At 39.1% G+C, this 12,571-nt stretch overlaps 2 protein-coding genes across 4 annotated transcripts in view; one reads left to right on the top strand and one right to left on the bottom strand.

Annotated features, from left to right (window-relative positions):
• Nucleotides 1-6,138, bottom strand: part of slc30a2 (solute carrier family 30 member 2) — a 31,464-nt gene extending 25,326 nt beyond the window's left edge. Inside the window, exon 1 of the mRNA XM_033648098.2 lies at nt 5,673-6,138. Within this exon, the coding sequence (XP_033503989.2) occupies nt 5,673-5,755 (83 nt within the window). The 5' untranslated portion in view covers nt 5,756-6,138. The remainder of the gene's footprint in view (nt 1-5,672) is intronic.
• Nucleotides 6,139-8,368: 2,230 nt separating this feature from the next.
• Nucleotides 8,369-12,571, top strand: part of LOC117270828 (uridine-cytidine kinase-like 1) — a 36,076-nt gene continuing 31,873 nt past the window's right edge. For all 3 annotated transcript variants that reach the window (XM_033648737.2, XM_033648738.2, XM_078173971.1), the window contains exons 1-2: nt 8,369-8,479; nt 11,901-12,109. In XM_033648737.2, the coding sequence (XP_033504628.1) occupies nt 8,391-8,479; nt 11,901-12,109 (298 nt within the window). In that variant the 5' untranslated portion in view covers nt 8,369-8,390. The remainder of the gene's footprint in view (nt 8,480-11,900; nt 12,110-12,571) is intronic.

Here is a 12,571-nt window from a genome sequence, read left to right as displayed (position 1 = left end):
ATAAAGAGTTTCGCAGTTGTTTGTTATTGCTTTACAACACATATTTGATCTCAAATGTCTCAAAGTAATAGGTGGTTTGAACGTATCTGCAGTAATCATCCTGTTCTGTTAAATTGGTATCAACTGCTGTATTAAGTGCTTGGTTGGCAAAACAACAACACTGTGTATATGCTGGAAATATTAAAGTTCATCTGTTAGTCAATACACCGCAGGGCAGGTGTTGACGTTTGTTGACACTCAGCATCAGCAGTGCAGGGACCTGAGGGGAATATTTAGTCATCTGTGAAATGATTTGACATGAAGATACCTCAGAAGAGCTGTCCACTGAAACAGTAACCATCCAGCATTTAATTACAGCTGCATTCTGCTGTATGAGAGCCCCGTGCAATATTTTATGTAGCTGACATAACAATGCCTGCAGGGAGGAAAGGGGGGGTGCTGCAGAGAGGTAAGTGTTGGTTCAGTTGTTTTAACAGACAAGTCAAAGTGATGATGACAACAATAATCATTGTATTATTACTGTTGATATTTTAGCCCTGATTTGATGTGCATAACTATCCCACCTCTGTGACTGTCAATTGACACAGTCTTAAAAATATGCTGATTTCAGAGTTGTTCCTGTAAATCCTGTTTGTTCAGTATATCTCTTTTTACATTGTCTTTTGTTTCTTTTATATTCTCTCTTATAGGTCATTATTTTGGAAAACAAGTTAAGTCGCTTTCTTGCTCAGAGTTAGATCAGAAGGTTTAAGGCCGTTTTTGCTGGTGTGTTTAACACACCGGCAAAAATGGCCGGCAACAAAGCAACGCCTCTTGCATTTTTGAAAAGGACACACCCTCCCGGAAATGTGCGCTCCCCCTTTTCTCGTCCGCAAGGAAACAAACGGGACACAAACACCTCTCCTGGGGGAAAGCCCTGTGTTTCTTTATGCAAAGATTTGCTCTTTTAACAACTTCCGTCTTTACTTCCATCTGCACATTCGTCACATGATCGCAGCCATCATGATTACAGGGCTTGAATGCGATTTATTGGCTCATGATTACGAGGATTATGTATGAATTCTGATACATTACTTTTTGTACTGTAGATATAGGCTACATATGAACAGTGCATGAGAACAGCCTGCATAACCTGCTTACTGTGACTTTTAAAGGTATACAGGATTGTCAGTTACTGTTTATCAACTGAGTGTGAAAGTAAAAGCTAATCCCAGTTTCACCCTGCTGTATTTGCTTTAATTCAGTGCTGTGTTTATTGGATGCCTGCTGCTTACAGTCTGGCACCTAGTCACTACCTTTGTATAAAACCCCAACCTCACCTGAGCGATGTAGGGGTACACACCTGTCAACGTCTCAAACACAGGAAACAAAAAGATAATAACTAAAAACAGGCAGAGAGCAGAGTCTCTGCAGAGAAATACACTGTGTTCTCTAGTGGGTCATAGATGATGATTGGGTGGGATTTCTACTGTATAAATCTACACATTGTTTATTGGTAAAATCCTGCATGGTATACCTTTAAAGCTCACTAATTAACTAATTAAATCTTTGTTTCTTAATTTGTTTCTTAAAATAAAAAAGAATAAGTGTAAATATGACAATATTTGGTTTTCTGGAGTGTCAAGGGCAGTAACTTCCTGGAGTCCAATGGTCTGGCAGCAATTCAAAGGTCTGGTGCCAGGTTCATGTTTTTAGCAACTCAAGTGGCATAATCCACCACTTTGGTCGAAATTTAAATATCTGTATTGCATGGATTGGCATGAAATTTTGTATAGATATTCATGGTTCCCAGAGGATGAATCCTAATGACTTTGGTGAGCCATTGACTTTTCCTGTAGCACCATCATCTGGTCAGATTTTCGGGTTGTCTAATATTTGGGTTTACGGTAATACCTGCAAAACGAATGACATTCCCATCAGCCTCAGCTGTACTTTGTGTATGGTGCTAATTGGCAAATGTTAGCATGCTAACAATTGAATTTACCCTCAGGGGGATTAATTAAGTATATAAAATAAAAAAAAAAAAGAATAAATAAACTAAGATGGTGAACATGGTTAAAATGCTAATGCTATTAGGATGTGTTATAGCAAAAAGCTTTATTTTGGTACAGCCTTACAGAGTTGTGAGAATGGTTGTAGACATTTAGTCTTGTCGGAATATAAAAATATATTTGAAATGCAGAGTCAACATTTTCCAATAAATGTTATCCATAATAATATCTGAGTATTAATACGTATTGTCTCAGCTTTCATTGAGCAGGATAACATTTGAAGTATGATTTATTCTGAGAAGATTCCAAATTAAGCCATCATTTCAATTATGCCATAATCAGGAGGAACATTAAGTTACACCTATCTTTAGTATATTAGGGTACAAGAAAATGAGCTACCAGAGACCAGGCTGGTGACCAAAGTCCATTACAGGCCTGACTGGGTTCACTGGTTTATTATCAGGGGTATTTTCTGGAAGCGGCCGCTGCAGTGACAGAGCCAGCATCTCCTGCCAGACTCTCATTAACCCTCAGCCAATTGGGCTGCCAGAAATATCAGAATTACCAGTGAGCAAATGATCCAACAAATAGGGTTTGGTAAGCACAGCTGGGTAACATCACAAAGACACAGGAATGAATTAGGAAGTTTGGAACATGAATTTGTTGATTTACTGTATTTAATACCAGCGACCCTTTAGTTTTAGTTGAGTCACCATGTTTTCATGTCACTGTAGCTTTCTATTTAAAAACCTACCATTAAAGGTGCTGGCAGCTTTACTTGAGTTATGTATTTTAACTTACACAAAAATGCTGCCACATCTATTATTTGAAATTTAGTTGGGGGTTAAGTGTGGTGGTAAGAATTGATTCAAGTTTTTGGTCGTGGTTTTTTATTATTTTTGTATATTCATGAATTCCTTACAGAATCTGGCCAAATTGATGTTTCCCCAAACAGGAAAAAAAAAACACATCAGTACACAAAAATTCTGGTTTGACCACAGCACGGTTACTTCACAGACTGTTCTAGATAACGTGCTTGTTGTAAAGGCACATTTTACAAAGAGCTTATGAGGTCTAACTAATGGATTTTTTGATGGTTAATAAACCATTCACTAATTATATATCACTTAAAAGCCATTAATAAGAACAGATTTCAGATGGCCAGGTTAGCATGACACTTGGATTTGTCTTCAATCATTTAAGTAATTTTTCATTCAAAAAAAGACTTAAACCTCTCTGTCTCCAGCTTTGTAAACTGAATATCTTTAGGTTCTGGACAAAACAAGACATTGGTTACCTTGGTCTCTGGGGGCTTATCATGGGTATTTTTTTTAATAGTGCTGACATTTTATAGATAAACAATTAATTGTTTAATCAAGAAACTAATCAGTAGACGTGAAATTATTAACATTTTTACAAATGCAGGCTTGGTGGGTTTATTAGACCCCTTTAATAATGACTTCTTAACATTTATAACTATGACTTGACAATGATAAACAAACTCCTTTATTACTGACAGTATTTGATTAGTAATTCACAATTATTTTCAGTATTGATTCATCTACAAAATATTTTTTGATTAATGGATTCATCATTTTTTTCTTTAAAAATGTTTTTAAAAATAGTGAAAAATGTCCCTCAGAGCAACAAATCCTCACAGCTGTAAAAATACTTTTTTTTTACTTAAAAGGTGACTGCAACAATGACTGCCAATTAATTTTCTGTAATTAATCAATAATTATTTTAGCTGCATGCACTAGTCTGAATGGCCCTGAAGCCATAGAGGCTTTGCCACAACGTATCAACCATTAATAAAGCCAATAGATACATGTTATAAACCCTTAATACATGTCTTGTACCATATGATTCTGAAAAACTTTGATACAGATTATCCTCATATATGTTTTGGGCCTAACTGTGAAGAAGTGATGTCCCTTCTTTATGAGCCACTTTGCCGCCAGCTGGGAAAAAATGCTGAAGACGACACAGTAAACACACACACACACACACACACACACGGTGCAAATGGTGCATGAAATCCCAAATGTGATGCCATATGCACATCTCTCTCTCTTTCTCTCTGTCTCTCTGTCTCTCTCTCTCTCTCTCACACACACACACACACACACACACAAACATCGCCTACACAAACACGCACGCGGTCATAAACACACATGTGCACACCACCTTTCTCTAAACCTTAATACCTAGAAATTCATTTCTATCCTCATGATCGGGATTTTTCAGAGGCCTAAATATCTGCAACACCGACCTGATGATAATATAAATGATTATATTTGTCCCCTTCGTCGCTCTCGTGCTTGTAAAGCGTAACAATCTTCTGTCGGATCACATCTCTGTAACGTGGTGAATTGGCCCCGAAAGGTGAGAAACAGCTGATAGAGTTCATCAGAGGGATCAATTCGCAGATTAGAACAGTTACTGATCCAATGGACGAGGCCTACTGATGACAGGCCTGATATAAAATATGAAGATTGAGAAATAATTCCCCTCGATTAGATTTTAATTTACCCAATATATATAGGCCGATATTTCTAATGTGATCAATCAGGATGCTGAAAACCAGCAGGTGTGATTCTGCAGCAACTGGTTTCATGTTGAACAAACACAGCTGAGGGGAAAACAGTACAGAGATTTTTGCAGTATCCTTTTTTATATTTTTATGTTCATATTTGCCATATTTGATGACGAAAAACCCGCCCAAGATCATAAATTTAATTTTTCGATTTTTTTTTTTAATTTTTGTGAGATTTTTATTTTAAATTCAAAATTAGTAGCAGATTTTCTTTTTACATATTTAAAATTATAGCTCAAAAATTCACACTTTTAATTTGTATAAATTCTTATAATTATTAAACTGTAAGATGTATATCTATCCGACTCATTTCAGTCGTTTTCACAGAACAAAAAAACGTGACGCTTGCTGCTTTAATACTATTTTAATCAATATGTTTAGCCTTTTAATTTATAGTATTATAGACCAATATATATTTTCTTTTCCAGAATGTTTTTTCTAGATGTCTTCGCCAAATATTTTCTCACATAAATACAGATTTCATTCATTCATAGATAATAAAGCGCTTTGATTTATCCGCGCTGCCTTCACGTGCAGGTACACACACCTCCATGTATTTAATCTCGTTGCTCTCCTGCCTCTTTCCGTCCCCATGCAGTCTGGACGTGCAGGGAGCTGCTTCTTGCCTCCCCTAATGACAGATGATGAGTTTTTAGCATTGCTCAGTGAACTGGCCCCGGGGCCATTTGTCACAGGCTGTCCAGAATCAAGCCAAGCATGGAAATGAATTTGTTCATTCACATAAAACAGCCCGCAAGAGCGGCAGCCTGCTTAACATGCACCACGGTAACAACTGCTCCCACCGTTACACACAAGCGTTACAACATATGACAACACGGGTTCGTTCCTGCGTGCAGAGCTCGGAGATGTGCTGACTGCTGAATATTCACTTTGGATTTTTACGCGCAAAAATCACAGAAATATTGGTCACTTTCTTTCAACTTGACATTAAAAAAATAGTTGTTAGATTGTCTGTAGATTTTTTTTAAATGGCATGTCAGATGTAACACAGGTAACTTATCAGGGTGTTGACACATGCAGCATTATTCCTCATGCAGCTGCAATCACATGAAACATGTTCCCACCTTTGTAGTTTGAGAGAATACATTTTCGCACTCTTCTCGTGTATCAGCTGAGATTTCTCCGAATTTGCAGCGTTATTATCCATTTACTCAGCTTGCAGTCAGCCGCTGTCCCGTCTGAGATTTACAAAAAAAAAAATGAATAAAAAAGAGTTAAGGTGATGTTGTTTTTATGGAGGATGCTGCAGGAGTTGCCGCTGAGACTCGACAGGTCCGGATCCCTGGTCTTCACTCAACGCGGGGAAAAAGTCAGCCGAGTCCACATTTTCTGTGAGCAGAGAGACTTCAGAACAATCGGATAAATTCCTTCATTGCGGTGGTGGAGAGGGCAGGAGGAGTTTTCTGAGGGAGGTTTTTAATTAGGCTGGAGTTGTAGCCTTGAATGTGGAGCTGCAGCAGCAGCAGTCATAAGGCACACAGCGCTCTCTACACTGCAGCTGCTGTGAGTGGACAGGACAGACAGGCTGGGTACCTACACAGGAGCCTGACTGATCACCCGGTGTGCATGCAGGACTTGGTGAATCCTAATGGGTCAAAGCAAAATCAATTCATTCACAGAAACACAAAGAAGGAGCACAGAAATTACAAACAAGAATTTTAACAATTTGTTCTTGTGAGTAAAGATATTTAACACACTATTACTGCATAAAGGGTTCACTTTTCTGCACAAGTTTTGCACCATGTATTTTAAAAATCAAATACACGTTATGAGTTATATTTCATAAGTGTGATGATTTGTCGCAGTTAAATCAGTGCAGACCTCTATTATTTTTTACATCAACCTGCCTTCCTCCATGCCACTGTACATTATTTTATTAGGAATAAGCAGATTTATGCCATGCTGTAAAGATATAAACCTCTTTCTGTCTTTTTCCGAAATAGATTTCAAGCATCAAATAATCCTCAAACTGACCAATTGGGACTATGTCATTAGGTTGCTTTATTGCATATATAGCCTATCTATAGATGTGTAAAGTAAAAAAGATAAATTAAAAAAATCTAAACAGATTTATGACTCTCAAAAATATTAAAATACAATCACATTTATGTAGGCAGCAGTGCTTAAAAAAAGATTCATACTGAATTAAAAAAAGATCTATATTTAAGATACCATATGGCCCATTATTTTCAAACAGATGCTGCAGACGAAATTATGTCATGTTACAAATTCATATGTTGGTGCAGGTCTATTAAGAATATTTTAAAAACACAGCTTAATTTAAGTCTATGGATAACATGTAACATGTCAAACCTTTTCAGTCCTTCAGTATAAACTAATGCCTTGTTCTACTTTGAATTATGGCGTTAACTGGCCACAGACTAAGATGTGAACAAGTCCACAGCCGGTCGTTGACTAAATTTATATCATGATGTATCATAAGGTATAAAAAGACAATCCGGGGTTAGTGTGGATTTGCGGCTCTGGGTGTCTCCGGTCATCATTCATGACTACTGCACTAATGGTGCGTTCCAGTACAGTGGGACAAACGGACATTAGGTCAGGCTTCATCAACTTTCTTGGTTTATTGAGGTTTTCTTTGAGAGGTATAAGTTGCTTGTCATTTGGCGGGAATGTATTTTCAACCACGTTTAGAAAACACTGACTACTTGGCACGTGCTGACTTTGCAATGATAGTAATAATAATATTTTTTTAATAAACAAGAGACAGTAATGGAATGAGACTGTAACGTAACTGTCCTGAACAAAACCGAACATGTTTTGAGCCATTTTAGCTTGATAATAGAGACAAAACAATAAACTCAGAGACCAGTGAAAATGACAGTTTATGTCAGCATTCACTATTCCCTACAGAGCATTTCAAACATTCTGTGGATAAAAAATAAACAACTAAGATAAATGACATTTGTGTTTTTGTTAAAAATGAGAAGGTAAACAAAATTAATGAACATAAAAAAGGAAAGAACGAAAGTCGACACAAACTAGGATATATCTTCACAAGCTATTCTTCAACTGTTTTCCCTGCTGCCCTAGTTTTACGTTGGATAAATTACATTTGGAGGTCAGTTTACGAGGACCATTCATAGGGTTTGGACGTATTGGACATATACTGTATTTACTGTAACTGTTTTAGGGTTAGTATTGCTGCAAATAGGCCTCTCTTTAGTGTCTACATGTTTAAGTGAACATAATATGTACCTAAACTAATATCTACAAAGCAGAAGTTGGTTCAGAGCCATGGCATCACAATGAGGGTGGCCCCCAAACCAAATCTTGCTCAGGGCCCCCAAAAGTCTAGGGCTGGCCCTGCCTACATATCATGTAAAACTTTCAGAGCAGATTTTTTGATAGAATTCATTAGCTGAAAGAAACTCCTGTTATTATATGGCATCATTTAGATCTATTTTAATGTGTCTGCCATTTTTTAATATAGCCTAACACAATGAATTAGTGGAGCTGAATTTCCCCGCAGGCCTACTCGTGGCCGAACATAGTGAATAAAATGGTCAATGCACAAATAAACATCAAGACCACGAAGCACTGCGCATTTTCTGACAGAAATACCTCGATTGTTGTGTGACAGATCTGATGTTGTTTCAAGTTTATTGTTATATTTTTTTAATTTAACACAATATACAGGCTGCATGTGAATAAGCAACGACTGACGTTCTATTTTCCGATTACCATCAACACAGCATCAGTTTACGCCTCCAGACGTCATGACGCTCCAGTGTTTGGTTTCCGCGCCGCGCCGAGTCGACATGGAAACAACAAGCAGCGATGATAAACCCCAGGAACAGCAGACAGATGAGGGGATGGAGGCGGACAGGTCCATGTCAAGGTCTGACAGGTAAAACATGAAATAAAGGCTGAGTGTCTGCGGTGGAAGAGAGAGCCGGAACACTGAGGGAGAGCAGCGCAGCGGTTCATGCTAGCTAGCTAGCTAGCTACTGCGGCTAGCTGGCTAGCTTCCACAAGCATACCCACGCTTTGTGTTGGCGTGGCTGCAGCGAACAAAAGACAAGCAAACGAGAGAAATACAGATAGTAAATAAACATAAAAACACCCTAGACGTTATAGACAAACCATATCATAGTTGTCAGAGGTGCATATGCAGTGTTATACCTAGCTACAGCTAATGTTAACACAAACTACCGTCCTCTGGTTTCGCTCGCGCTTTTAACGGTCCTTTCTGTGTTATGAAGCCTATTAAACCAGACTTCTGTGAAAATGTGACGTATTATGCTCATTATGTTGTTGGCAAACGTTTATAAATTGCCATAACAGTATTTTCCAGCGTTACAATATGGCCTTGTTAATTCGTCATCACTAATAACTGTCTGCCTCTAATCTGATTTATGTGACTATTGATATAATAAAGAGAAATTATCAATTAAAGCGACACATGTAAATGTCTCTGGTGGAAAATTTAGTGTTGCACTGCTCGTCTTATCGCAAAGTAAAGCTACTTCGTGGCTAACACTCGCTTATTCGTACCACGTAGCACTGAGGATGTGGAGGGGGATCAGGTGTCTGTCCCAGCAGCCATGCTAACCTGGCCGTGTGAATGAGGATATCCTGTAGCTGGGTGAGCCTACATATGTCTTTTCATTTGATCACTGATTGTTAGAGCAGGAGGCTACATTTCCCACAATGATTATGCAGAACTGGGGCCAAACCCAGCTGGTTATTTGAGTGGGACTAGCTTTGATTTGTATAGGCTGCTGTTGCCATATGCACAAAGGACCATTTCTTGACTAATGGAAAATGGAGATTGTAGAAGCATTAAAGGGGCATTGTGTATGATTAATTGGCATCTAGGTGAGAGCATTGCGGATTACACCTTTACCACCTGAAACTTCTGCGTGCCAAGAGTGAATTCCCTGTAAGGATTCCTTCAGTCTTCAGGAGGGTTTTACAGTGCACTGAATTATCCACAGAGGTCTCTTCGCTTCCAAAACAAATGGACCAGGTGCTGAAAACTAGTAAAAACACTGAATACAATTGTTTCATGTTGCAAATCAGTGGTTCTCCAATGCTGTTCGGCCCGTCTGCCCAGCACCTGCCAATGTGTACTCAGCTCTAAAAGTGTGTACCAACCTTAATTGCCCCCTAAGTGCGGTTTGTTTGGGCAGGTGTGAACACAGCAGTTGCACTCGGGTGCGCACCAAAACAGCCGGACTGAGACCTTCTTGAAGAGGTGGTCTCGTTTCGGTTACAAACGAACTCTTGTGTGGTTCCTTTGTGGTGAGAACGTGTTCCGATCTCGATCCGAACCAACTGCAGTCACGTGACACATTGTTTAAATTGTTAATGTGCACCTCCTCCTGTACTGCCTTAATATGCACATTCAGCACATCCAATGCATCAAAACATTGTTTTCTAGTTGGAGCCGCGCCTCGTTTTCAGACTGTATGGTTTGACTAAAATGAACAATGACAGCAATGTAGTCCACGATGAGCAGCGCTAAAATCAACCTGCGTAGTTGTCCCTCCATTGTGACATTAGAAAGTGTCACATTTATCTTGCAAGTGTGCTCTTCTTCAACGTTTTGTTTACTTCCTGGATTTTCCTGGCATGGAAATTCTGACCAATCAAGAGCAGCTTTCTTGCGTATGGCATTTTATTTGGTCCACTTGTAAATGCTGCCGTGAGAACACGAACCAATGTCCCTGATTCAGACCAAAGCAAAACAACTATAGGTGTGAAAGCACCCTAAGGTGACAGACATTTTCAGGTGGTTATACACATACTGCAAAACATCAAGTAATAGCCCGGGCTGTTGTTTGCTTAACTCACTGAAATCAGCAGGCCTTTACTTGGGACAGGCCTTTAATTGTTTTCACACAAAGCTGTTGCTCAGCAAAGATCAGGAAATACAATCAAGTCATTTATTTAAACTAGTATGAATATTAGGCTTCAGATAATGTATCAGTTATGAATCATTCATTTGATCTAACTTCAAATGCAGTACATGAGAGAGAGAGTTACGCCACTCGAGGATTGTGGCACCCGGCATACGGGGTTGTCAAAATGTGTAGCCACATCGGGCAAGTAAAAGGGACTAGGCTTTTAATTGAAGTTTTACGGTACATATTATATTATATTCCATTTGTGCCAACATACCCCCCTAAATCACACCGGACCTTTAATGCATACGAATAGCTGTTCATTTGCTGCTTTTTATATTGTCAGATTTTGGCCTGTCACAACTGTGGTATCATGTTTAAGTTTGAGGAAAACTTTCATCTGGCAGACACTTTAATCTAACTCAACTAACATTAACACACAACAGCAGCTTTTTTTTTTGTGGCATTCAGTGTCAGGAGGAAGTATTTTAAACTGTTTCTAAAAGTCTTACTCATTTTGAAATGAAGTGTTGCTCACTGAAGCACATCTTTGCTTGCAGACCTTTTACAATTTGTGCATTTAAGGTGCTCTTATTGATGAATAAGCAGGGCAAGATTCAACCACCAGATTTAATTTAACCTCATATTCTCAGAGTGTACAAGAGTACGAGACACAGCGAGATATTACTATATACATACGAAATGTCCCAGCCAAGTGATGACAGCCTTACTCATGTGAAAAGTGGCCCCACCCTGTGTCATGCTGTGTCCTGGGCAGCGGTGTGATTTCCTGGGGAGGGTTGGCAAGTTCTCCCTTCCTCCCCCTCAACCAAACCGACAACAGAGAACCTCACTGTGGAGAGAACAGCTCAGAGAGACGCCAGAGTACATAGGCTTTCTCTCATCTCTCTACAGGACAGTAGAGTATCTGTAGCTCCACAACAGTCTAAGGATAAAGTTAAGGCATTTTTTTTAAATGTTAGAGATCTTTGTAAAGTAATTTTTTTTCTACCAGTTTATAGCTATACATTGATTAGCTATGTCTGAGCAGAAAAGAGTTACTTATTGACTTTAAGGCCTGTCTTATAGTTAGCTTTGTGGAGCCTGCAGATATTGCAGAGCAACTTTGCCTGTATTGGAGCAGCAGCATGGGGCCAAGTATGAGCTTAAAAGGCATCTCTGATGGCAACCAGCATATACAGAACATTTAACCAATGAGTGCATGTGTATACAATGAGTCACAGGGACCAGAAGCTGCTGTAATGGGGTATTTTTTCTTGAGAAATTACTGTAATTAATTAGACTCTTTTATTTAGTTCATAATTGAAGTACAGTAACTAGAGACCAGTGACTTGGCAAGAGTCTAGAAAAGAGTAAATCTCCTGATCTTGGCATCTGCTGTCCTCCTGTCTTTGACTCCAGTGGAAGTGGAGATGATTCCCTTGATGGCCTCTCAAACCATGTCCCTCGGTGCCCTTTGACCCCATCTTTATCGCCACGAAAACGGACCACGAGCCAGTCCAAGACAGAGCCACCACTGCTGAGGACGAACAAACGGACCATCTACACTGCTGGCAGACCACCTTGGTACAATGTCACAGGGACCACCTTCAAAGAGGCCTTTGTTATTGGTGAGAGATCAGGCAACTGCCGTCGACTTCTGTACTTCCTTTTACTGTATGTCTTATTGGTTAGGTGTCATCAGTGGGATTATAGGTCTGCTCCCACGGGGGGCCCCCAAGTTCAACACTGAATTTGAAAACTTGCCATATATTCTACACTAAGAAATGGCGATGTCTGAAATCATACATAAAGTAAACCAGTTCTTTAGCAATTTAAAGGGACAGTTGATCCCAAAATCAAATAAATTATTGATTATTTTTTCTCTTACCTGTAGTGCTGTTTGCCAATCTGAATTTTTTTGGTGTGAGTTGCTGAGTGTTAAGATATCGGCTGTGGTGATGTCTGCCCTCTCTTGAATATAGTTGAACAAGATGGCACTCGGCTTGTGGTGCTTAAAGCATCAAAAAATAAATCCAAAAAACTCAACAGCAATGTCTCTTCCCATAAATAATGACCTGGTTACTCAAGAT

This window comes from Epinephelus lanceolatus, chromosome 13 (assembly GCF_041903045.1).
Source record: "Epinephelus lanceolatus isolate andai-2023 chromosome 13, ASM4190304v1, whole genome shotgun sequence".
In the NCBI taxonomy this organism is placed as follows: Eukaryota; Metazoa; Chordata; class Actinopteri; order Perciformes; family Serranidae; genus Epinephelus; species Epinephelus lanceolatus.
The sequence above is the reverse complement of the archived record's forward strand: the minus strand, read 5'-3'. Positions and strand labels throughout refer to the sequence as shown.